The sequence below is a fragment of the Micropterus salmoides genome, unplaced genomic scaffold (genome assembly GCF_014851395.1).
Source record: "Micropterus salmoides isolate LMB-PRFRI ecotype aquatic unplaced genomic scaffold, ASM1485139v1 Ms_hic_scaffold_1, whole genome shotgun sequence".
Lineage (NCBI taxonomy): Eukaryota > Metazoa > Chordata > Actinopteri > Centrarchiformes > Centrarchidae > Micropterus > Micropterus salmoides.
Window position 1 is genome coordinate 56934675 of NW_024040040.1, and position 27496 is coordinate 56962170.

Consider the following 27496-nt stretch of genomic DNA (forward strand, 5'->3'; position numbering starts at 1 on the left):
GTCCTGTCTGTGCAGGTATTAAACCCTTCATATGGGCAAAGGACAGAAAACAAGTGGAAACAGAGAGTCTGAGATCTAAATGAAAAACCAGACTTTTGTTTGTCAACTGATAATAATGGAAAATAAATTTAAAGCAGAATTAGTTCCCTAAAGGACAAAGAAAGACCAGCTGTCGGTCTGTATGGCTGAAAAGAGGAGTACTCGTGAACGGTGCTTGTTGCCCTGGTGATTCAAAGCTTCCTGATGACTTCCGTTGAGTTTCATTAAAGTTTCAGTCTCCTGAGCAAAAAGAGAAGATAGACTGAAGATCTAGAGAATTTTATGGCAACTCTAACGACTGGTACCTCCACCAAAAACTCTATGTACGAAAAATCTACAGACTCTATGAAAACTCTACAGACTCTATGAAAACTCTACAGACTCTACAGACTCTATGAAAACTCTACGGACTCTACAAACTTTATGAGAACTCTACAGACTCTATGGACTCTATGAAAACTCTACAGACTCTATGAAAACTCTACAGACTCTATGAAAACTCTACGAGAACTCTATGAAAACTCTACGGACTCTACTGACTTTATGAGAACTCTACATACTCTATGAAAACTCTGCAGACTCTACGAACTCTACGAGAACTCTATGAAAACTCTACGAACTCTACTGACTTTATGAGAACTCTACATACTCTATGAAAACTCTGCAGACTCTACGAACTCTACGAGAACTCTATGAAAACTCTACGGACTCTACTGACTTTATGAGAACTCTACATACTCTATGAAAACTCTGCAGACTCTACGAACTCTACAAGGACTCTATGAAAACTCTACGGACTCTACTGACTTTATGAGAACTCTACATACTCTATGAAAACTCTGCAGACTCTACGAACTCTACGAGAACTCTATGAAAACTCTACGAAAACTCACCAGACTCTACAAAGACTGACCATGAAAACTCTGCTGACTACGAAAACTATACTGACTCTACAAACACTCTACAGACTCTACAAAAACTCTAGGGACACTACAAAACTTTATGGATTCTACGAACACTCTACTGACTCTGCTTGTAAAATGAAGGCTCATTACTATGGTTTTATATTTCTCTGTAATGCAGCACAGCGTTAATACTGTTACTGATAACATTCGGTCTCAGCCTGGAACCCAAACCATAATCTGATGCCCCAAAATATTTATTTTATATCATAAACGTGCGACGGCTAGTCGACTAATGGCTTGAACTAACGAGTGGGAAAATCTTTAGTCGAGGCAGCCCTAATGGAAACTCTACCAACTCTATTTTACAGCCTCCTTTACTTTACTGATTCTGCTGACTCGATTAAACTCCACTGACTGAATCTAATGACACCAAAGACCAGTCAACAGCAGAGGGACACTTTTCCACCAGCAGGTGTGTTTGTAGTCCACAGAAACACTGGGCTGCACCTGAACGCAACACAGTGACTTTCCACACAGTGTTTGTGTCCTGAGGGACGCTGGAAACAATAGTTGTGTTTTTCACGAGGGAACCAGATTCAGGACAGAAGTCATATATCAACACACACACATCGAGGATGTGAACGGTGAAACTGCTGTATTGTCATATTTCCTGCTGGACAGGAAACTAAAGGAGGACAGGAAGATGCACACACAGTAACACACACTGCGGTATTGTTTAATCCCCACAGAAACGAACAGAAAAGATTCAATCATCTGTCTTCCACCGCCTTCTGCTTTCTCTCTCTTTTCTTTCTGGTCGTTCTCTCTCCTCCCCCTCACTCTCTCTGTCTCCCTTTATCTCTTTTTCTTCCTCTCTTGCTCTTTGACAGCCCGTCTCCAATCACATTTCTCCACGCTCACATCGCAGCACTTGTTGTTGTGTGTGTGACAGTAATCTGATTACAGCTGCAGGTCGCCCGCAGCAACACCTTTTGTCCTGCAATCCGAGGCTCTTATAAACCAGAGTGTGTGTTGGCGTGTGTTGCACAGTGTGTGTTAGTGTGTGTTGCACAGTGTGTTGCACAGTGTGTGTTAGTGTGTGTTGCACAGTGTGTGTTAGTGTGCCCGAGGGCCGACACTCACTCTGATGTCAGAAGAAACAAAAGCAAAGTTAAATATAAACACACAAACATGAAATCGTATCTCCGAGCAGCATCTGTTCAATCTGATGGATTTCACATCAGCTATCATGTCAATTAACACAGTGCACGTCTCTCACACAAACTCTTTACATCTCCGGTCTTGTTCCTGCACAAAAAGAAAAACATAAATCTGGATTCGCTTGAAATGATCCATTTTGTTCTTTTCAGTGGTCCACAAACACCACGGCCAGCCAGCGTGTCTGCATGCGTTTTATATAAGCGCTCTGTTCTCCCAGGCCACCTGAACATCCCACCAGCTGCCCTGTTTGTTTTTTCTTATCGATCTCTCAAAAGTGACAGAACTCCCTCTGAAAGACTCTCTGCTTCATCAGGAATATCTGACCTGACCAACGTTTGGAGAGAAAAGCCGAATCAGTAAATCATTTTCTGTTATTCGCGGGAGCGAGGAGCCGACGGGAAGTCAGAGGAAGTCTCCAGTGAGCATGCTGTACGGGCTCAACGACACAGACGCCTGAATTATTGATGTTTCTGACATATTCCATCACAGGAACGAGTCGGGCGCCACCTGGAAAACATCAAGTCACCTGTGGATGGTGGAGGAACGTCTACAGGAAGATCTTAGACAGCAGAACTGCACAGTTTGATTAACAGCCGCATCATTTACATCTTTTATACCAATATTATTTTGAGTTAATAAAGTACACTACAGCTGCCTGTTATTTAACGTGGATGGTCACTGTCATATGTACACGCTTCTTGTAAAGTGCGAGCTGGGATGAACCCACAGCGCAGCAAAGCTTTAGTCAGTCTAGATCATCTGTAGGAAATAAAATGAGCTCATCGGCACAGAGTAAAAATGTATTAAGGCCATTTAGATGTATGATTTAGTTGATCTTTTATTGTAGGTGGGGGGTAAGCCTCAGACCTGCTGCCCCGTTGAGGGATGGTCTCTCCACACGGGTGTAAATGGCTTCTTTCACTCCTCCTTCAGACCAGAAAATGAACATTGTTGTCCTAAACGAGTGTCCTTTGTCCTTCAGATGAAGGTAAACTGCTGTTTCAACTCAATTTAACCAGAAGCCATGAGGCCAAAGTGAACGTGTGTTTATTTTCCAGGGCTCCAACAACCACAATGATCGGTACAACAACCAGGAGCGCTGAAGAGCCAGCGGTATCGATCATCTTGACCCCACAGAGGTTCATGTTTCCCCACCAGTCCGTCAGGGTCCAGAGGCCCTTGATTTTAACCTTGCTTGGACAGAACGCCATGATGCTCGCTGACACGTGGCAGAAAGTTTAACTCTTCTCTGCAGCATTAATAAGATCCAGTTTACGTCCTCCTGGAGGATCCGGCTTGGTCTCTGTGTGTAGAAACTCTAGTATCCCTGACGACACACAGAAACTGTATATTTATATACGGGCATTCCCAGGTTTCTTCAGACGTCTGCGCACACAGCAGGACTCTGGGTGTTAGCTTGACAAATATATTGTGTGCTCCCTGAGAGCTCGTTCCACCACATGAAAGCTGCTATTGTTCTAAACTGTCATTAATAAATAGAGACGAACTGAAGCGTGTGCGTTTCCCGTCACACACAAAAGGCAGCGCTCAGTGTGTGCGTGTGATTGACACATTAGCTGTTAATCCCTTGTTAATCCTCGGTGTGAGCAGCAGGCTCTGATTAGCCCCGCCTGCTGATCGTTAATTAACCAAATCCCTCGTTACAGCCAACGACGGAGAGCAGACAGCTGTTGACATGACGACTGTTACCGCGGATACTGCCTCCCTCTGGGTGTGTCAGCTGTAAAAAGTTTGTGCTAACAGTTGTTTTAATTGTCTCCATTTAAAGTTTAGACTACAGATTCAAAGATGTCTGAAGTGGTCTGAGCGTGTTTTAGTGCATCCTTCTGTATCAGTCGGGGTTTTCCTGCCAGTTAACACACAACAACACTGTAAAAGAAAAAAGATCCAGAGTTTCCCCATTAAACCGCAGGCTCCTGAATTCTTCATCATAATATCTGGAAACACTTGAACGTTTCATCACTTTCATTCTGTGTGAAAAACATTTAATAATGAAATGACAAAACTACGTCGTTCTCCTTTGTTGTCTCTGTCTCGCCTAATTGGCATATTGGCACTTATCATATCTTCTTCATACCCACTCTTTACTGTACTGACCTCCCTCTCACCTCACACAAACTGTACATAGACTCTCTCCTGCGCTTTGTATTGTTTCAGACTCTTTATTGCTTTTTGTTCTTCGCGTATTTAAACGACATGTTGTCCTGCACGCCCTGATCTTGGCCAGGTCGCCGTTGCAAATGAGAATCTGTTCTCAGTCGGTATCTTAAATAAAGGTGAAATAAAAAAATTAAACTTTTCATTTGTTTGAATATGCACTCGTACTCTTTAGCGTGTACAGCTCCTGTAAGCACTTTTAGTGTCACTGAGGCCTTTTCCTGGTACATGAAAGAAATATTCAGCAGAAGATAAAGCCTCGTTTTAAAGGACGGAGTGTTTTAGTTCCAGTTTCTCCTTCAAAGAGATTCATGTCACATTTTAATGTTTAACGCTTCAGTCATGAAAGCTTCATGAAGCTGAAGACTGATGCTGTGAGTGTTTGTGTGCGAGTTACCTGACTGGAGCTCCTCGGCTCTGAGCTGGTTTCAGCAGGACCGTGACAGAGGAGTCCGTCTGATTGAGAGGAGACTCCTGATCGTACGCCGGCATCAGAGGAGCTGAGAGGAGGACAGAGTCCGTGTTACAACATGTTCAAACACAAAGAAACTCAAAGACATTTCGTCCCTCATTTGAGAGACTTCTTTGGTTCTGACTGACTGGCAGGGAGTCCCAGCTATTTAACCTCTGTGGGTACTGGTCCACCCCAAAGACCGCACACCCAAACACAAGAAAAGCAATCTAGTGTATGCGGTCCAATGCAGTGAGGAATGCACAGACCTGTATATTGGGGAGACTAAACAACCACTACACAAACGCATGGCTCAACACAGAAGGGCCAACTCCTCAGGTCAAGACTCTGCAGTCTACTTACATCTGAAGGACAGAGGACACTCGTTTGAGGACCACCAGGTGCACATTTTAGACAGAGAAGATGGATGGTTTGAAAGAGGTGTCAAGGAAGCATCTACACCAGGGTTGAGAGACCATGTCTCAACACTGGAGGAGGTCTGAGACACCACTGATCCTCCACCTCTGATGGATCCAAATGAACTGACAAAATAAGAGGTTTGTCTACTTCTTCTACAACAACACTAACAAGTCTGATCATTGTTCCGAACTGTTGCTAAGCACTGCGTTAAGAAGAGACACTGAAACATGGTTTGGGTTAAAATGACTGCTTTGTTAAGGTTAGTGATCAGGTTCGGGGTCAGGATTTGGATTGGGATTAGGATCCGGTTTGTGATCGGGGCTGTGACCAGGATTGGGATTAGGATTAGGATCGGGGAAAAAGGCACCCTTACTTTGGACTGAGCTGTTTGACCTTCCAATAAGAAACATTAATAATAGTCAGAAACAGAGGCTGTGCATAGATTAGGGGTCCCCGGGGCTGGCACATTGGTAGACCCTTCAGGACTGAGGTAACCAGTGATGTGGTTTGGACCCTGTAGAGATCTAGTTTTGTGCCTTTGAAATTAACACTCCTATGACACTCACCTGAGATCTTGGTGGTGAACTGGGTGATGACCGGGGGTCCGAAGCCTTTAACTGTTGACGCTCTTATTGTGAAGGAGTACGTGGAGCCTGGGTAGAGTCCGGTGAACACATGGCTCGTCTCATTGGCCGGTTTGAACACCTTGCCGCTCTGATTGGACAGGTCGAACTCTGTGTCGAAGGAGCTCAGTGCTTTGTAGGAGATCTGTGGAAAACAACGTTAATGTCTGGCTGCTTCACAAGGGATTGTGGGTAATGGAGTCTGTCTTTACCTGAATTCTTTCCTTCGTTGTTGTTTGCTTTCTTTTTGTAAAAATGATTGTGTCAGTACTTGCAAACCAAAATAAAAACCTCACCTCGTACTGCCGGATGAGTCCGTAGGTCTGCAGCGGTTCTCTCCAGCTCAGACTGATCTGCTGCTCATAGCTGCTGCCGAGGATTGAGTCCACCGGGACGGCTCCGGGAACTGAGACAGAAAGATTTACAAACTTCATCTACCTCCAGGTTCAACACACTTTAAAGTCTCCTGTTCAGCAGGTACACAACACGTCCAAGTCCTACCGTCCTCGTCCGTCAGCACCAGCAGCTCCTCGCTCTCCTTGCGTCCCTCGGGGTTACTCAGGACAAGTCTCAGGCTGACGTTGGTGAACGGTGGAAGGTTACGTACGACGTGCTGCGGCACGGTGCTCAGAGTGTCGTACACCACCTCCTCCTTCACCGGCTCCCTGCAGGAGAGACAGGGGGAGGTGGGATGGGTTAATTTACCTCGTGGCCCCTACTCTTTTCGCCTGTCACCCCTCCGTGAGTAGCCCCTCCCCATGTTTATCTGCTGGCTTGTCAGCCCTCCATCTGTGACGGCCCCTTCCTTTAATTTAATATATAAATTACATTTTTAATCTTATGAGGAAATGTAATGTTTGCTTTTATGCAGATGACAAAGTGTTGTACACGGCAGCTCCTTCTCTTACACAGGTTTTCCAGATGTCCCTCATAGATCTTTGTTGGTTTTAAATTCAAATAAAACTAAGTATCTGGGAACAGTGCAGATTCTTTTAAATTTACCACAGTGGAAAATTCAGTTTTAGAATGTGTTTATTCATACAAATATGTTGATATCTGGTTAGATACTTGAGTAGGTAAAAACAATTAAAAATCAGATTTGTTTTTTTTTTACAGAAATAAAACACGCTTATGATCTAAACATAGACGTGACATTGTTCAGGCCACTTTCATGTCGGTGCTAGATTAGGTGATAATACATAAATGCATGCTCCGGCTTCTGTTTTAGAAAGTCTGGACTCTGTTTCCCAAGCTGCTTTTGTACTTGCCTATTCTGTACGTGTTTAACTTTCTTTAAACAAGATTGTTCGTCTAGTTGTAAGTTTACACTCTTTGTTTTTGTACCTGTAATCCAGGGCATCTCTGTAAATGAGCCCTTGGTCTCAGACAGGATTTCCCTGTATAAATAAAGAATTAAAAACTCTCTGAGTGTGCCGGTTGGCTTCTCCTTGACTTTACCTGTGGGCCCTGATCTTTTCTACCTGTGGCCCCTCCCTGTGTTTACCTGCTGGGGGCCGCTGCAGGTCTGTAGCGGTACTGTACAGTCAGGTTGTAGCTGTAGCAGCGGGTCACATTGTATCCAAATGGTTCCCATCGTACCGTCACCTGTTTGGACTGAATGTCGACAACCTCGAGGCGCCGCGGTCCGTGCATCGGATCTGACAGACAGGAACACAAAGACGAACACATATTTAGGTCTCAGATCAGTCTTTCTTGTGACTCTATATGTGGAAAGACCGGGTCCTGGACCTGGGATGGTATCAGCTGGAGCTTCACGGCCTAGTTTCAGCACATGTGATGATACAGAGGATGGGCTGTTCTGAGTGGGTCAGACTGAAAACACTTGCCTTTATATACTGACGCAGGTGCTTGTAATAGTTAATTGTGTTCTTGCTGTCAGTTAACCAGCTTCAGGTGCATCAGAACCTCCTTCTAGACTGGAAGAGAACCGACTCCGGTTTACACGTAGCCAGAAAACAAAGACTGAGGCGCAGATGTGTCAAGAGAAAATGAAAGTGTCTTAAATCTCATCTGGATTTTATCTGGATCTGACACAGAAGTGGAAACGAGGCCTTAAAAGTCGGAGACCGCTCAAATGAAGGTTTGTGATTAAACCCGTCTTCCTGTTTCTGGTCCAGATCCACTAAATATTTTCTCTCATCACTTATTTAAACTGAAAACAGGCTGAACCTCCTGATACAGATCCTGTCAGCAGCTCAGTCACGCTCTGCTGACGTTCGGCCGCCACTCAGTCAATCAGCAGGCGGTCTGAGCTGAACAGGTAACACTCAGCATCTGTCCTGATCTCCTCCATGCAGACCGAAGCATCTTCAGCACTGTTTAGTCAACACGCTGAATCCCACAACACGGCACATAGTGACCGTGAATCCACCCGGGGCTCAGCTGGCTCGACCGGCGACATGAGACCAGAAGAAGACCTGATCACTGAAATGGTTTCTGGCACCAAACATCAAGTCATCGCCTCTTACCTTCTTTTTATAAACAGCACAAAGACGTGCTGTTGCCTTTAGGCCCAGGACACAAATTTAAAGGTATGTTCATAAAAATCTCTAAAATGGACTGGAGCCATGATTTATAATTTGTTGTTTTCACATCATCCAAAATGTTTTCCAACAACTTTCAGACCAGAGACATCCGTCCTTTAGATCAGGGTAACGGTGCGTCTCATTGGTCAGTGGTGTCAGGTCTCCTTTGACATGCCTCAGCATTGTGGCTTTTTTAAACCCACTCTTCATCGCGATGACAAGGAAAACCACCACAAACCCTCATTTATTAGTGTTCAGAAAGCAGAGACCTGATCCATAGGGGACCCAAGTGAAGTCAGTCCTGGTCCGAACAGACCAGGACTATTAGACCAGATCCAGACGGTCCCAAACGTATCTGCGGGGTTCCTCGGGTTCAAGAAGAATCACTTCCCCTCTGGAAAAAATATCACAACTTAATAAAGTGACATCATCAGAGCTTTGAGTCACATTTATTCTTGCTAAGCTGACAGCAGAGCGCTACACGTCCAAACACGACGCTAAAGGGTACCCAGGGCGTTAGAAAGCGACGCCAAGGGGTGTTGGCTAAGCGTCCATGTGTGGCGAGCTGGGACTGAGAATGTGTTGAACAGGAGGACGCCAACATGGCCACCTGCCTCCTTCCTGTTTCCTGCAGGGAATTTAACCAAAAACTGAAGAAACCAGCTCCAACTGAACAGAGAGGGAGGAGGGGGGAGGAGGGGGGAGGAGGGGGAGATTAAAGGAAGCCTCGAACTGAGCACGCTCACACACACACTCTGTCTTTGTAGTGGCCAATCTAAGTGCTGTATTTCAAGATGACAGACAGCGATCCACTCAGAGAGAGAATGATAGATGAGAGCAGGAGAGAGCAATTTCTCCTGACAAAACCCCACTGAGGCTGTGTGAGAGTGTGCACGAGTGTGAGAGTGTGCACGAGTGTGTGTGTGTTTTCAGGTGTGTCTCTGCAGCCAGTGAACAATATGTTTCCTGTTCTTTGTCGTCTTTCATCCGTGTGTGTGGGGTCGATTGTGGCCGTACAGAAAACTTCTGTCTTCCTGTTATTGAGCCTCTCACACACACACACACACACGTGCACACACACACACACACACACACACACACACACACGCACACACACACTGCAGGCTTTCAGCAGGACACAATAGAGGCACTTGTGAGTTTCTCCACCTCGATTGTGCGATGAAAGAGAGACGTGGAAGCTAAATGGAGCTCTACAGGGAACACACACACACACACTGAGACATCGCCGCGGCAACAATGGGGGTCGGGGGTCAAGGGGAGGAGGGGGTGGAGGTGGATCCTATTACCCATAATCCCCGAGGGGAGAGTGAACGCTATCACATAAAATCCTACCATTCCTGGCTGAGCGTGTGTGCGTGCGCGGTCGTCATGGTTCCATCCCATAATTTTTGGGCTGACATTTAAATCAGACACAGGACAGAGCGCCTGCTTTCCCACCAAATGTTACAGAACTACAAACCACGACCTTCAGAACTACACAAGGTCAACTTCCTGTTTGGTGATGAAGATGAGGAGGTCGGTTATTAGAGGAGCTACAGATGGTAGAGGGAGTTAAAAAGTGTCAGCTACTAAAGGACTGCATGAAAGTGAGTGACGTGGAGACGTTGGACGGACAAGGAACCTGAAGCCTGTCAGAAGCAGGACCTCTGTGTCTCTACCTGTCTGTCCTCTGTGTCTCTACCTGTCCTCTGAGTCTCTACCTGTCTTCTGAGTCTCTACCTGTCTGTCCTCTGTGTCTCTACCTGTCCTCTGTGTCTCTACCTGTCTGTCCTCTGTCTCTACCTGTCCTCTGTGTCTCTACCTGTCCTCTGAGTTTCTACCTGTCTTCTGTGTCTCTACCTGTCTGTCCTCTGTGTCTCTGTCTGTCCTCTGTCTCTACCTGTCCTCTGTCTCTACCTGTCTTCTGTGTCTCTAGCTGTCTTCTGTGTCTCTACCTGTCCTGAGTCTCTACCTGTCTTCTGTGTCTCTGTCTGTCCTGAGTCTCTACCTGTCCTCTGAATCTCTACCTGTCCTCTGAATCTCTACCTGTCTGTCCTCTGTGTCTCTACCTGTCCTCTGAGTCTCTACCTGTCCTCTGAATCTCTACCTGTCTGTCCTCTGTGTCTCTACCTGTCCTCTGAGTCTCTACCTGTCTTCTGTGTCTCTACCTGTCTGTCCTCTGTGTCTCTACCTGTCCTCTGAGTCTCTACCTGTCTTCTGTGTCTCTACCTGTCCTCTGTGTCTCTACCTGTCTGTCCTCTGTGTCTCTACCTGTCCTCTGAGTCTCTACCTGTCTTCTGTGTCCCTACCTGTCTTCTGTGTCTCTACCTGTCCTCTGAGTCTCTACCTGTCTTCTGTGTCTCTACCTGTCCTCTGAGTCTCTACCTGTCTGTCCTCTGTGTCTCTACCTGTCTGTCCTGAGTCTCTACCTGTCTTCTGTGTCTCTACCTGTCCTCTGTGTCTCTACCTGTCTGTCCTCTGAGTCTCTACCTGTCTGTCCTCTGAGTCTCTACCTGTCTTCTGTGTCTCTACCTGTCTGTCCTCTGTGTCTCTACCTGTCTGTCCTCTGAGTCTCTACCTGTCTTCTGTGTCTCTACCTGTCCTCTGAGTCTCTACCTGTCTTCTGTGTCTCTACCTGTCTGTCCTCTGTCTCTACCTGTCCTCTGTGTCTCTACCTGTCCTCTGAGTCTCTACCTGTCTTCTGTGTCTCTACCTGTCTGTCCTCTGTCTCTACCTGTCCTCTGTGTCTCTACCTGTCCTCTGAGTCTCTACCTGTCTTCTGTGTCTCTACCTGTCTGTCCTCTGAGTCTCTACCTGTCTTCTGTGTCTCTACCTGTCTGTCCTCTGAGTCTCTACCTGTCTTCTGTGTCTCTACCAGTCTGTCCTCTGTCTCTACCTGTCCTCTGTGTCTCTACCTATCCTCTGAGTCTCTACCTGTCTTCTGTGTCTCTACCTGTCTTCTGTGTCTCTACCTGTCTGTCCTCTGTGTCTCTACCTGTCCTCTGTGTCTCTACCTGTCTTCTGTGTCTCTACCTGTCCTCTGAGTCTCTACCTGTCTGTCCTCTGTGTCTCTACCTGTCCTCTGTGTCTCTACCTGTCTTCTGTGTCTCTACCTGTCTGTCCTCTGTGTCTCTACCTGTCCTCTGTGTCTCTACCTGTCCTCTGTGTCTCTACCTGTCTTCTGTGTCTCTACCTGTCTGTCCTCTGTGTCTCTACCTGTCCTCTGTGTCTCTACCTGTCTTCTGTGTCTCTACCTGTCTGTCCTCTGTGTCTCTACCTGTCCTCTGAGTCTCTACCTGTCCTCGGGTTTTTTAACTGATCTTCTTTCTGTGGAAGGGTTCTGATTGTTTGGTCGCGTTTGTCAGACCCCCCCCCCCCTCTGACCTTTTCAGCGAACACGACCCTGACTGATCGAAACAGATTTCCAACATGACTTCTCCATTCACCCTGCTGACACTCACACTCGCTCACACTCACACAGCCTCGTGCACAGCCTCGTGCACACGCGCCCAGCTGCTCGCCTCTTGTTCTCGGTGAAAGCAGGATATTTCAACCTTTTTACATTTTGCCATTGATTTAATGAGCCCTCTCTCTCTCTCTCTCCCTCAGTGTCTGTCAGTGTCTCTCGCCCATCTCTCTCCACCTCATTAGTGTCGTATTTAGAGAAACGTTCTCATCCGGTTTTCACGCTCGCTCGCTCTCTTCCCACCACACTTACCACGCTGCTCTCTCTGTAAAGCAGTTCCTTATACTTGTTCCAGTTCTAGATGTATGAAGATTAAATGACTAACAGAACTTTAAAATCCTGCGGTGTCTCAGTCTGAAGCCTCATCTACCAACAGTCGATCAGCGCTAACGAACCTGCTAATAACTGCAGCATCCTGAGGCTGCTGAACAGTGGCAGCAGAGACCACTTCCTGTCGAGTCCACTCCAAGGAACTGTGTTCTCTTTTCCACTGAAGAAATGACACTTTGCTCCAATATAAAGTAGTGAGTGTATAACAGTGTAAATCTGCTGTCCCCTCAAAATTACACATCACACAGCCGTTAATATCTAAACCGCTGGCAACAAGAGTGAGTACACCTCTAAGTGAAAATGTCCAAATTGGGCCCCAAAGTGTCAGTATTTTGTGGGGCTACCAGGTTTACCTCAACCGAACCAAACTGCGACTGTTTCACTGAGTGAATCACGTGTTTGTGAATGAATTAGTTTGTTCTAGTGAATATTAATTTATTTTCATGCCCAGCAGACAGAGTATCTGCGGGATTTCTCGGGGTTCGGTTGTCACCAGCAGACAGAGTATCTGCGGGGTTTCTCGGGGTTCGGTTGTCACCAGCAGACAGAGTATCTGCGGGGTTTCTCGGGGTTCGGTTGTCACCAGCAGAAAGAGTATCTGCGGGGTTTCTCGGGGTTCGGTTGTCACCAGCAGACAGAGTATTTGCGGGGTTCCTTGGGGATCGGTTCTCACCAGCCTCAGGGTTCGGTTGTCACCAGCAGACAGAGTGTCTGCAGGGTTCCTCGGGTTCGGTCCTCACCAGCAGACAGAGTATCTGCGGGGTCCTCGGGTTCAGTCCTCACCAGCAGACAGAGTATCTGCGGGTTCCTCGGGTTCAGTCCTCACCAGCAGACAGAGTATCTGCGGGGTTCCTCGGGTTCGGTCCTCACCAGCAGACAGAGTATCTGCGGGGTTCCTCGGGTTCAGTCCTCACCAGCAGACAGAGTATCTGCGGGTTCCTCGGGTTCAGTCCTCACCAGCAGACAGAGTATCTGCGGGGTTCCTCGGGTTCAGTCCTCACCAGCAGACAGAGTATCTGCGGGGTTCCTCGGGTTCAGTCCTCACCAGCAGACAGAGTATCTGCGGGTTCCTCGGGTTCAGTCCTCACCAGCAGACAGAGTATCTGCGGGGTTCCTCGGGTTCGGTCCTCACCAGCAGACAGAGTATCTGCGGGGTTCCTCGGGTTCAGTCCTCACCAGCAGACAGAGTATCTGCGGGGTTCCTCGGGTTCAGTCCTCACCAGCAGACAGAGTATCTGCGGGTTCCTCGGGTTCAGTCCTCACCAGCAGACAGAGTATCTGCGGGGTTCCTCGGGTTCGGTCCTCACCAGCAGACAGAGTATCTGCGGGGTTCCTCGGGTTCAGTCCTCACCAGCAGACAGAGAATCTGCTGGGTTCCTCGGGTTCAGTCCTCACCAGCAGACAGAGTATCTGTGGGGTTCCTCGGGGTTCGGTTCTCATCAGCAGACAGAGTATCTGCGGGGTTTCATGGGGATCGGTTCTCACCAGCCTCAGGGTTCGGTTCTCACCAGCAGACAGAGTATCTGCGGGGTTTCTCGGGGTTCGGTTCTCACCAGCCTCAGGGTTCGGTTCTCACCAGCAGACAGAGTATCTGCGGGGTTTCTTGGGGTTCGGTTCTCACCAGCCTCAGGGTTCGGTTCTCACCAGCAGACAGAGTATCTGCGGGGTTTCTCGGGGTTCAGTTCTCACCAGCCTCAGGGTTCGGTTCTCACCAGCAGACAGAGTATCTGCGGAGTTCCTCGGGTTCAGTCCTCATCAGCAGACAGAGTATCTGCGGGGTTCCTTGGGGATCGGTTCTCACCAGCCTCAGGGTTCGGTTCTCACCAGCAGACAGAGTATCTGCGAGATTCCTCAGGGATCGGTTCTCCCCAGCCTCAGGGTTCGGTTGTCAGTTTGGTTAAAGCTGCATTGTGTGTAAAACTAATTGATCCAGAAAAGGCTGATTGATTATGAGTTGACTTCCTGTGATGGGGGGGTCAGATTAAGTGTCCAGTGTTTCTGTGGATTCTGGGTTGTTTTCAGGCCAGCGGGGGTTTATTGGGGGGGCGGGGCCTGCTGGAGGCTGCTGGGAGTCATAACAGACAAACACACTGCTGAGGAAGAAGAAGAATACATCACAGAGAGGAGAGAGTTGCAAGTCTGAAGGTGACTTTAGGATGAAGAGGAGGAGGAGGGGTTTAATTTTTCATTTCCAGGAGATCACCAGATTTAATATGAGAGAGAGAGAGGGATGAAGAGGAGGAGAGATGAGAATCAGTGATGGATGATTCATGTCTGCTGACCAGAACAGAACCAGGACCCAAACAGAGTCCCTCTCAGCCTATCATAGTATCCTGGTACCGGTACTGCGTATCAGTACTCGCATCAGCTCTTCATTTGAGTGTGAAGACTGTTTTTAAAATATTCAGTTTTATTCTGTATGAAATCTGTTGTATTCTTTTTCAGCTGTTTTAGTTATATTATTATTACTTTATTTATTTTTATATTTGACTCTTATAAATCTTTTCTTCTGTCTCTTCATGTCGTTTCTTTTCTGTCTCATGTGAAACTCTGAGATAAACGATGCAGTGTGCAGACAGGAACCGGTCGGAGGCTCCATCAGACCGGTTCCTGTCTGTGGGGGAGGGGGACAGGTTTAATCTGTAAGTGGGTCATGCCCCCCCTCACTGTTAACTAGCTGTTAGCAGTTAGCATGGATGCACCGACATCCATCTCACTATTGAACCACGCAGGCTCTCAGGAGGTCCTGCAGCGCCTCGGGTTCCTCTCAGACCGAGTCTGGACTCTGAGACAGAACCCTGCAGACAGACTTACGGCCTAGAGACAGAAAAAGAATAAGAGTCCAGAAACAGACGTAACTGAATCTCTCAGAGAGGTCGGGCCGAGCAGAGCGTGAACATCTGAGGTGAAAAGAGACGCAGGCAGGACGACGGTCAAATATTCATATCATACTTTCTGAAAGCCTCGACAAACACCACACACACTTTAATGGATGTTAACAGAGAAAGGTTTTTATTTCATGACCAAAGCTCAGCTCTCTGTGTCACAGCTGTAAAGGTCATCTTCTTCTAAACCAGGTGAGGATTATAAAGTAAGATTCAGACCAAGTTTTCAGTTTTTATGTTGTTGTGACTTTCAGTTTAGTTTAAATGGGTTTTGAAAGCAGGTTTTCTGGTTTAGGTTTAGTCTTCAGGACTCGACGCCATGATGCCAGGTGAGGGGCGGGGAATGAAACTGGCACCGCTGACAACCTGGAAGATAAATTTCTACCCAAAACACCAGGCTTCTGTGAAACAAATATATTCAAAGACACTTACTCTGTTAGGATACAGTTCAGTTAGTTATCGTTTAATTTGCAAAGCAAAATTTTCATTAACCCTGATTCCGACGCACAGATGTTCCTTTAAAGGGCCGTCACACTGCTGGTGTCAGGAGTCAAAGTTAAGTCTGTCTTATAATAATAAACTAAATTGATCATCACATAATGTTAATATACCAGCTGCCAATAATCACCTGATTGATTAATGTTGTTTTTTATTATTTGATAAAATGAAAAACTTTTATTTTACAGGTTTCTCTGATCACAAAGTCTTATTTAGAAATGAGCAGGATCTTATTTTGAAGGACTCCTTATGTGGTTTTTAAAATAACTAAAATGTTAGCTGCAATGAGTCTTCGGTTTGATGTAATTTACTATTATTAATTAGAAATGATTTTACTACATTCTTAAGACAAGCTAACGATGCTAAAAGGAACTAGCCTCCTGACACCTTCAGGTGACTGGCCCATTGAGAGTCTCCCCAAACAGGACGGTCAGGCAGCTCGTTTGTTGCCTGAGAGGCAGAATCCGGGTCAGAGAAAGACTTTGTCACGTCACATCTGAAGAGACGCTGAAGCAGAATATTAAATGCCGAAACATGAAGGCGCTCACAGCGACTTCCTGTTTATCTGCCACCACGCTGAGTCGCCTCACCGAGCTCTAAGTCCTAAAGCTTGTATGATGGACACGCTGATGTATTATTAAACACACTCAGACAAACAGAGGCTGCTTTATAATTTATTGGCGGTAAAATGAATAAATAAGATGAGCTGAAGACAGACGAGCGAACACACCAAGCTCTGCCGGCTGTCACTCACTTTCCTGCTGTCGATCCCCGAGGAGCGTTTGTTTTAATCTGCTGACAGTCCCAGAGGGGCGGGGGTTACAACAAAGCAACAATCAGACTGACAGGCTGTTTGTGTTTTCTAACTTCCTCAAGGACCCTGAGACCTTTATCAAGGAACCCCTGATCCTCGTCCAAAACCTGAAGGATGACACCAAGCTCCACAAGATTCTCCTCACACAGCCATAAAACCTCTTCAAACCTCATCAAGGACCACCAGAACCCCATCAAACACCTATAAAACCCCGTCAGGGACCACCAGAACATTATCAACCACCAATAAAACCCCATCAGTGACCACCAGAACATTATCAACCACCAATAAAACCCCATCAGGGACCATCAGAACCTCATCAAACACATATAAAACCCCGTCAGGGACCACCAGAACATTATCAACCACCAATAAAACCCCATCAGGGACCATCAGAACCTCATGAAACACATATAAAACCCCGTCAGGGACCACCAGAATCTTACCAACCAACAATAAAACCCCATCAGGGACCACCAGAACCTCATCAAACACATATAAAACCCCATCAGGGACCATCAGAACCTCATGAAACACATATAAAACCCCATCAGGGACCATCAGAACCTCATGAAACACATATAAAACCCCGTCAGGGACCACCAGAACCTTACCAACCAACAATAAAACCCCATCAGGGACCACCAGAACCTCATCAAACAACAATAAAACCTCATCAGGGACTACCAGAACATTATCAACCACCAATAAAACCCCGTCAGGGACCACCAGAACATTATCAACCACCAATGAAACCCCATCAGGGACCACCAGAACCTCATCAAACACATATAAAACCCCATCAGGGACCATCAGAACCTCATGAAACACATATAAAACCCCATCAGGGACCGCCAGAACCTTACCAACCAACAATAAAACCCCATCAGGGACCACCAGAACCTCATCAAACACATATAAATCCCCATCAGGGACTGCCAGAACCTCATCAAATGATGGTGGGTAGGTTGTCTGCAGGGCCTAAGGCATTCTGGGTAGGCACATCAGGAAGCCCTTACCCTCATGTGTTGTGTGTGCTGAAGAAAGAGGTATTGATAAGAATTATACGGCCTCATCTGGGTGACCGTGAATCACAAAGTGTCGTACTGTCAAACATCTCATGCAGTTACCGTCATATACAGTAAATATATATATATGCTGCATAAACGGTGAAACGTGTCTTATATAAAACTATTCATGCGTTCCCATATTGATGTGAGATAAACGTCAACTCCACCACAAAACACAAGAAGCTTTTAAAACGTGTTTGTGGATGCTCCCAGTGTTTGAAGTAGAAAGCCAGTGTTTGTAGAACTGGGGTGAGGCCTAACAACACAATGCTCGCAGACAGACAGGTATTCATGTCGGTCAGCTGCAGGACGTGTTTACGAGAACATACCAGAGGCGGGTCACCACCCTGAGAGCTGCTGCCGTCTGTCATGTAGCAGCGGGTCTGAGCGGCGGACATGTTGAAACCTGACACACAGTTATTTCCTCTCCTCTAAGAATCCTGCTGTCTGCAGCAGAACGTCATTATACAGGAATACAGTATTCTGTATATAGTTACATGTTACAGCCCGTCGCTCTGTGTGAGACGGAGACGCTTCAGATCCTAATTGTCTCTGCCTGTAAAACTGATGGATTCGATTTACTGGCATGGATATAAAACACAGTGTTGTTAAAGCAGAAAGATTAATAACACTATAAGAAACATTTAAGGAGTGAACTTTAGTTAACAAACTGTGTTTCATGTTTTAAATTCTATGAATGTGTTGATTTTAGATTTCTTCTTTATTTTTTTACTAAGTTTATTATTTAGAAAATGTACTTTCTGTTTTGTTTGTTGTTAAAAACCTGATGAACGAACTCTACAGTCTAAAAATAAGGTTTCATATCAGAACTAAATCAGACTAAACATTACAGACGTCATGATCATCTATAATAAATCAATAAACTGAAAGACACAAACAACCCTGTTAAATAACCGACGGAGAGGTAGAAACTGCAGCAGCAGATTTCTGCACCTGTGTAATTAGCGCGCTAATTGCTAATCCCATGCTGTATATTGTTGGTTGGCACCCACATGGCGCACACACACACACACTGCTGCAGGGGTGTGTAGGTGTGTGTGTTCGCTCAGGAGATGGATGAGGTAAACAACTAGCATGCTATGCTGATTTGTACACTGTAGCCATTAAGAGCTAATGAGTGCGGCGCTAACGAAGCCTAGCCTGGCTCACTGCCTTAATGTCCTCACCGTTAACCATTAGCCACCTGATGAGATCAGTGCTAACGCAGCCTAGCTCGGCACGCTACGCTAATGACTCCAACATTAACCTCCTAATGAGCTCAGTGTGAGTGTAGCCTAGCAGTTAGCCGCTAGCTGCTAGCAGTCATTACAGAAAAGGGACTTTACAACATGAAACTGACATCATCAGCTGGATGCAGGTTTGGACCACGTGACCTGACTCACCTGCACACTTGGTTCTGGCTCTGAGCGGAGGTCCAGGGTTTCCTGTGCCTCCATCCAGGGGCCTGGTGAGCAGCACACTGATCTCGTACTCGGTGTCGGGGTCCAGGTGTCCGATCTTGTGGGTGGGCTTGTCGACGGGCGTGGTGTCGATCAACATGCCCGACATGGTGCGGTACTCCACCTCAAAAACAGATGATGTGTTATTTACATGTTAAACAGCATTCTGCACACTGGACAATCCACCTAAGGGACCACTTGGAACCCATTTCAGATCCCTAGAAACTCATCAAGGTCCACAAGAACCTCCTCGCAGATCCCTACAACCTCCTTAGGGACCAGTTGAAACCCATTTCAGATCCATAGAAACTCATCAAGGATAGTTAAAACCTCCATATCTTCAGAGGACATGCTCCCTATCCCAGACCCCTTCAACCTGGTCAACAGCCGCTAGAACTTTCTCACAGATCATCTCAAAGTTTGTCACAGACAACTACAGCGCCATGGAACATCCATAGAACCTAATTTAAGACCAAGGCCTCAGGGACCACATTTCAGACCACTGAAACCTCATCAAAGACGACCATAGACCCTTAAGAGATCTCCAGAACATTCCCAAGAACCATTTGAGCCCCATTAAAGATCCCTATAACCTAGTCAAGGACCATTAAAACCTCCACAACCACTAGAATCTCATCAAAGAGGACTTGAACCCCTTTCCAGACCCCTACAACGTGGTGGAGCTACTACAACTTTCAAAGTTTGTCACAGACAACTAGAACCCCATGTAAGATCTAGAGAACCTAATACAAGACCAAGGTCTCGGGGACCACATGAACACCATTTCAGTTCCTAAAACCTCAACAAGGACAACCACAGACCCTTAAGAGACCCCCAGAACATTATTTCAGATCAGCAGACCCTCCTCAAGCACCACTTAAACTTAAGGAACAACTGAATCCCATTCCAGACCCCTAGAACATCATTATGGATGGATGAAGACTCTATAGGACTATAGACGATATACAAGGACCGTGGCGTCCCCTCAAGATCTACAATATTTGTGTGCTTTTTCCATTAAAGACATAAAACATGGAACCCGCATCAAAACTAAATTTCTGTTCTTGGTCTTTGATGCTAAAAGGGTTGATAAAGGAGACCATCAACTTTAATCTCATGAATGTGTTGTACGTTTATGATTCGTGGTCCTGCTCAAATAAACGTGTAAATAAATAACTAAACCCCCAGAAGCTCATCAAGGACCTCTTCACATACTCCTAGAACCTCATCAGAGATGACTAGAACCGTCCAGAGAACCACCAGAACCTCCTCACAAATCAATATCAGATCAATATGTTATCCATAGTCACCTCTCTCTCAATGATTGGTCCATCTCCGTTGATGGAGTTGGCGTTGAGTTGGATCCACAGGTAGGTAGCGCCCACCGCTGTGAGCTGAGGAGGGGCGATCGGTACAGGAGGCTCTGAGGGACAAACAGAACCAGGATCAGTTTTACACTCAGACCGGGGTTTCACTGATCTCTCTTAACGAGAGAGGAATGAGTTAACAAGTTAATTAATATTCGTGACCTTCGGCGAATCACAGCAGACCTGGATTCCATTACCCAGAATCCCCGGTGGTGCTGCTCTACTTCCTCCTGACCCACTTCATCACGCACACACACAGTAAGTGGGATACATGTGTAATGATGCGTGTTTATCGTGTAACATGTTCAGGTTAATACTCACCTGCGTGTGTTTGAGATAAAACACACACACACAGTTTGAGTGACAGTTCAATCAGGGGTTTAACCACTGGGGATTGTGGGATATGTGTCGGGTCATGTGACCTACAAACACCTCCTCACCTGTCACTGTGTGTGTGTTTGCAGAGAGATCAGACAAGCTATCGACCCAGCTATCCGTCACACACACGCCTTCTCCCAGTATTGATCGGCTCTGTTATGAATGATATCAGACGGTCTGATCTGTTTCCTGCTCACATCCTCCGACACAAACTGAAACCTACAGCCACTCTGTTTTCTTTGAGTAATGCAACAGCTGGTTCACCGTCTGAACTAAGCTAATCAGTAAAAATGGGGGAGGACAGCAGCGAGCTGATCAGATAATCAGGACACCGAAGCATCTGAGAAGGAGAACGAGGAAGTATTTTAAATGACCAACAGAGATCCGCCTCTGCTACTCTGCAACCACAACACACCTGAGGACTCAGCTGCTGCACGGCAGGCATTACACTGTAGAACCACTAGAACCTCTTCAGACAACTCTGCAACCTCAGCAAGGATCACTAGAACCTCTTCAGACACCTCTGGATCCTCAGCAAAGATCACTAGAACCTTTGCAGACAACTCTGCAACCTCAGCAAGGATCACTAGAACCTCCTCAGAAACCTCTGTAACCTTAGCAAGGATCACTAGAACCTCTCCAGACAACTCTTGAACCTCAGCAAGGATCACTAGAACCTATTCAGACAACTCTGGATCCTCAGCAAGGATCACTAGAACCTCTCCAGACAACTTTTGAACCTCAGCAAGGATCACTAGAACCTATTCAGACAACTCTGGATCCTCAGCAAGGATCACTAGAACTTCTTCAGACAACTCTGCAATCTCAGCAAAGTATCACTAGAACCTCTTCAGACAACTCTGGATCCTCAGTAAGGATTACTAGAACCTCCTCAGAAATCTCTGTAACCTTAGCAAGGATCACTAGAACCTCTTCGGACACCTCTGCAATCTCAGCAAGGATCACTAGAACCTCTTCAGACAACTCTGGATCCTCAGCAAGGATCACTAGAACCTCTTCAGACAACTCTGGATCCTCAGTAAGGATCACTAGAACCTCTTCAGACAACTCTGGAACCTCAGCAAGGATCACTAGAAACCCCGTCACAGACCCTGTGAACCTCCCTAGAGCACCAAACACTCCTCATACCTAAATGACAATTATCAATTGTACCAAAACACTATATATGGCCGTTGGATGGAAGCATCAGGCATACCAGACCTTAAGGATGTTATATAAGTCACATGATGTTAAACACGTTGTTAACTTGTGAAACAGTTGCAGTTTGGTTCAGTTTAGGCAAAGACCGTGATCAATAAGTATGTGACGTGAGAGGGTAACGTCATTTAACTTCACTTTAAAAAATCAACCTTGACTCTGTAGTCTGTCCCGACAATCCACCTCCTTACGTGGACTTTCTCACTGTTTATGCTAAGTCACCTGACTTCCTCCTGTGCTCCCGTCATATGGGCTCTAGGGGAGGCGGCCTAAAGGTGTGTTCACATCAAAAGCGAATCCAGCATTTTGGGCAGCTTTATTACTTACAAAGTCAATGCAATGACGCTAATTCCTGCGAATTTGCTCCAGGCGACGCGAATGAGGCGTTTGTCGCGAAATACGCTTGTTTGCGTGAGTTCAAATTTTTCAACTTGGGCGAGAAATTCCCTTGACGCGATGTTGCAAATGCCTAGCAGCTTCGGAGCGTTGTTTGGAGAGGACCAGACGAGCGGTGTAATGACAATTAAAAATGATTTATCTTCACTACACAACCATGACACAAACGCATGGCTCAACACAGAAGGGCCAACTCCTCAGGTCAAGACTCTGCAGTCTACTTACATCTGAAGGACAGAGGACACTCGTTTGAGGACCACCAGGTGCACATTTTAGACAGAGAAGATGGATGGTTTAAAAGAGGTGTCAAGGAAACATCTACACCAGGGTTGAGAAGCCGTCATTGAACAGGGGAGGGGGTCTACGCCACCACTTATCCCCCACTTACAATGCTGTCCTTTCATCACTTCCCAGGAAACTCAACAACGTAACCTATTGGCCTCAGGTGAAGATACCAACGATGGTCGTTCAGTCTTGGCCACAGGTAGTCTTAACGACTGTAACGACTGACGTCACAGCAACCAGGAACACTAACGAACCAGCGGTATCGATGACCCGGGCCAACGACCCCACTGAGGTTAAATAGCTGAGTTTCCCTGCCAGTCAGTCAGAACTGAAGAAGTCCTTTGGATGAGGGACGAAACGTCTTCCAGTATCTTCAACCAAGTCTAGTTGCCCTTGATTTTAACCTTTGTTGGATAACTATGACCTGGATGACTGAGAATCTTCATAGACATCTTCACTTGAGCTTCTCAGCAGCTAGCTTCTGTGCAAATCCGGTTCCACTGAGGTTGTTAGCGTCGGATGGCACCGGAGTTCTGTCGGACTACGACTTCATATTTATATAAAAAACGGAAAAAACTGGACATTACTTGGAGAAAAGAAAGCGAGGAGGTTGAACTACCTGGTGAGCTCAGAAAACATTTTTTTTTTTCTATATATTTAAAAGGGACAGTGCCCAAATGTAAATGAGCCAGATTTAGCCATACAGACTAATTTTCATCTGAAGTCCCTGGCAGGTTGATGTTATTACAACATTAAAACATGGATAAAACATTAAAACACGAATTACATAAGCACAGACAAAATCAGACAATCACAAATAATATGACACGTAGAATACCTCGACATGTAAGTACAGGAATATATAAAAAAACAATTACAAAGCATTATGACTACATATTTGATTGTCCAATAACCACTGTTTTATAGCTTTTGAAAAGGTGGTAAGAAAAGAAATGTTTCTTAATTCTGTAGGTATCGTATTCCAGGTACGCGCTGCTCGGTAGGAAAAGGCTGACTGTCCGAAGGAACTTTTCCTGTATGGTATTCTACAGTCACCTCTGGAAGTAGCTGTGGTAGATGAGTTAAGGTGTTACACGTGTCTGTAACTTTATTCTGCCTGTCGTTGTACTTTACTGTGACCAAGTTAGCATAGCATAGCCCTGATCGATCCGAACTCCATTTGCAAAACAAACATTTTAGAAGTTGTTGTCCTGCTGACAGACCTGACAAGGCATGAATTCATATGTTTAACAAAACAGCATCGTATTAAAGTTATTTCGGCATCAGTTTGATCCGTTTATAGCTATTAAATCACAGCAAAGGGATTACTTTGGGTTCATACAGCTGGAGTATCCGCGGGCTGTGTTTATTTGCTTAAAACGTCAAAATGTCCAGCGGTCAAACTCGCGCGAGTAAAGCGAGGCGAATATTAAATCCACTTTCAGTGTGAACGAACCTTAACAATAAACCTAATTATGGTTCATAATAAGCTGCTGCTCAGTTGGCATTACGGCCATTTTCATGATGAGGACGGGCTGAGAATCCCTAGAACCTCATGATTCCAGACCCCTACAACAAGTGCCACAAGACGTTTTTCTCACAGGTCCCTAGAAGCTCTTCAAGTACTAAAACCCCACAAAAGATTTTTAGAACCTCACTTAGGACCACTAAAACCGCCCCAGAGACCACTTGAACTGCATTTCAGACACCTTAAACTCATCGGGGACGTCCATGAACCCCTCACAGATTGGTGAAACCTTCTCATGGATTCCAGGAACCTCATCAAGCACATTTAGAACCCCTAACAGCTCACCAGTCCTCTCACATATCCCTAGAAAAGACCCTTGAGAACTACTTTTAGGACCTTTAGAACTCATCAGAGACCACCGAACACCTCTGACAGTCCAACACTGTATGGGTTACATTTGACTTTTTGAAACATCTCTGCAAGGAGAGTAAAGCGTGTTTTCCATCCACCTGTTTTGTGTATATGCAACACCAGGAGCCTGAGAGAACTGCTCTGTACTGACTAATGAATTCGGATGTAGTCGTCCTCTGACTGATGGTTACTGGGACCAGATCCAAAGACACAATGATCCATCCAAGAGAGCGATCAAACCTATCAGCAGCGATTATGATCTTGAGATGAGGAGAACATGAATTTGAAAAATGATCTTCCCTTTAGTTCCCCGTGTCTCTCCGCAGAGAACAGGTCGGCATGATGGGAGAGGAAAATACCCAGAATTCTCCTTAACAGGCGGAGATGAAAGCGATGTTTCTGAGTCGTCTGACAGCTCCGTCACACGGCAACACAGCTCGTTTAATGAGTCATCATTAACACACCATATACCTGTGTGTGTGTGTGTGTGTGTGTGTGTGTGTGTGTGTGTGCGTTAGCAGCCGGGTTAGCGTGCTAACGCACTGACAGGCTGGAAACAGGAAGAAAAAAAAGGGCTTTTACTTTGGAGTGATTCGTCTTCACAAACGCAGACGCTCTCTGACAAAACGCCGCTGATTCTCCTTTTTAAACAGCAAACTGACTTTCTAATGAGGCTGTGCTTTAACCTGACACTAACACACACACTAACACACACACTACACACTAACACACACACACTAACTCACACACACTAACACACACACTCACAGTCACAGTGCAGTAATGAGGTGAGCAGCTTTAACTGTTCCTCGTTTGACGACGGACTCATTAAAATAAAAATGTGACAAACTACTGCTTTGATCTAAAGGAGACAGAGAGACAGGTGGAGAGAGACAGAGAGAGGTGGAGAGAGACAGAGAGAAGTGGAGAGAGACAGGTGGAGAGAGACAGAGAGAGGTAGGGAGAGAGACAGGTGGAGAGAGACAGAGAGGTGGAGAGAGACAGGTGGAGAGAGACAGAGAGAGGTGGAGAGAGACAGGTGGAGAGAGACGGAGAGAGGTAGGAAGAGAGAGAGAGAGAGAGGTGGAGAGAGACAGAGAGAGGTAGGGAGAGAGACAGGTGGAGAGAGACAGAGAGAGGTAGGGAGAGAGACAGAGAGAGGTGGAGAGAGACAGGTGGAGAGACAGGTGGAGAGAGACAGAGAGAGGTGGAGAGAGACAGAGAGAGGTAGGGAGAGAGACAGGTGGAGAGAGACAGAGAGAGGTGGAGAGAGACAATGAGAAGTGGAGAGAGACCGGTGGAGAGAGACAGAGAGAGGTAGGGAGAGAGACAGGTGGAGAGAGACAGAGTGAGGTGGAGAGAGACAATGAGAAGTGGAGAGAGACAGGTGGAGAGAGACAGAGAGAGGTAGGGAGAGAGACAGGTGGAGAGAGACAGAGAGAGGTGGAGAGAGACAGAGAGAGGTAGGGAGAGACAGGTGGAGAGAGACAGAGAGAGGTGGAGAGAGACAATGAGAAGTGGAGAGAGACAGGTGGAGAGAGACAGAGAGAGGTGGAGAGAGACAATGAGAAGTGGAGAGAGACAGGTGGAGAGAGACAGAGAGAGGTGGAGAGAGACAGAGAGAGGTAGGGAGAGAGACAGGTGGAGAGAGACAGAGAGAGGTGGAGAGAGACAGAGAGAGGTGGAGAGAGACAGGTGGAGAGAGACAGAGAGAGGTGGAGAGAGACAAGTGGAGAGAGACAGAGAGAGGTAGGGAGAGAGACAGAGAGAGGTGGAGAGAGACGGAGAGGTAGAGACAGAGACAGGTGGAGAGAGACAGAGAGAGGTGGAGAGAGAAAGGGAGAGGTGGAGAGAGACAAGTGGAGAGAGACGGAGAGGTAGAGACAGAGAGAGGTGGAGAGAGACAGAGAGAGGTGGAGAGAGACAGAGAGAGGTAGGGAGAGAGACAGGTGGAGAGAGACAGAGAGAGGTAGGGAGAGAGACAGAGAGAGGTGGAGAGAGACAGGTGGAGAGAGACAGGTGGAGAGAGACAGAGAGAGGTGGAGAGAGACAGAGAGAGGTAGGGAGAGAGACAGGTGGAGAGAGACAGAGAGAGGTGGAGAGAGACAATGAGAAGTGGAGAGAGACCGGTGGAGAGACAGAGAGAGGTAGGGAGAGAGACAGGTGGAGAGAGACAGAGTGAGGTGGAGAGAGACAATGAGAAGTGAGGAGAAGAGTGGAGAGGACAGAGAGAGAGGAGAGAGACAATGAGAAGTGGAGAGAGACAGGTGGAGAGAGACAGAGAGAGGTAGGGAGAGAGACAGGTGGAGAGAGACAGAGAGGTAGGGAGAGAGACAGAGAGAGGTGGAGAGAGACAGGTGGAGAGAGACAGGTGGAGAGAGACAGAGAGAGGTGGAGAGAGACAGAGAGAGGTAGGGAGAGAGACAGGTGGAGAGAGACAGAGAGGGGAGAGAGACAATGAGAAGTGGAGAGAGACAGGTGGAGAGAGACAGAGAGAGGTAGGGAGAGAGACAGGTGGAGAGAGACAGAGTGAGGTGGAGAGAGACAATGAGAAGTGGAGAGAGACAGGTGGAGAGAGACAGAGAGAGGTGGAGAGAGACAATGAGAAGTGGAGAGAGACAGGTGGAGAGAGACAGAGAGGAGGAGAGAGACAGGTGGAGAGAGACAGAGAGAGGTGGAGAGAGACAGAGAGAGGTAGGGAGAGAGACAGGTGGAGAGAGACAGAGTGAGGTGGAGAGAGACAATGAGAAGTGGAGAGAGACAGGTGGAGAGAGACAGAGAGAGGGGAGAGAGACAGAGAGAGGTAGGGAGAGAGACAGGTGGAGAGAGACAGAGAGGTGGAGAGAGACAGAGAGAGGTGGAGAGAGACAGGTGGAGAGAGACAGAGAGAGGTGGAGAGAGACAAGTGGAGAGAGACAGAGAGAGGTAGGGAGAGAGACAGAGAGAGGTGGAGAGAGACGGAGAGGTAGAGACAGAGAGAGGTGGAGAGAGACAGAGAGAGGTGGAGAGAGACAAGTGGAGAGAGACGGAGAGGTAGAGACAGAGACAGGTGGAGAGAGACAGAGAG

The 27496-nt window shown here is 46.7% G+C and overlaps 1 protein-coding gene across 1 annotated transcript in view; it reads right to left on the reverse strand.

Moving 5' to 3' along the window:
• The window catches only part of LOC119888158 (receptor-type tyrosine-protein phosphatase mu-like), a 139266-nt gene that overhangs the window by 42811 nt on the left and 68959 nt on the right, over positions 1-27496 (reverse strand). Inside the window, 9 exon segments of the mRNA XM_038698658.1 lie at positions 4741-4843; positions 5781-5982; positions 6134-6243; positions 6339-6502; positions 7342-7495; positions 18850-19030; positions 20217-20329; positions 21067-21328; positions 21534-21775. Of these exon segments, the coding sequence (XP_038554586.1) occupies positions 4741-4843; positions 5781-5982; positions 6134-6243; positions 6339-6502; positions 7342-7495; positions 18850-19030; positions 20217-20329; positions 21067-21328; positions 21534-21775 (1531 nt within the window).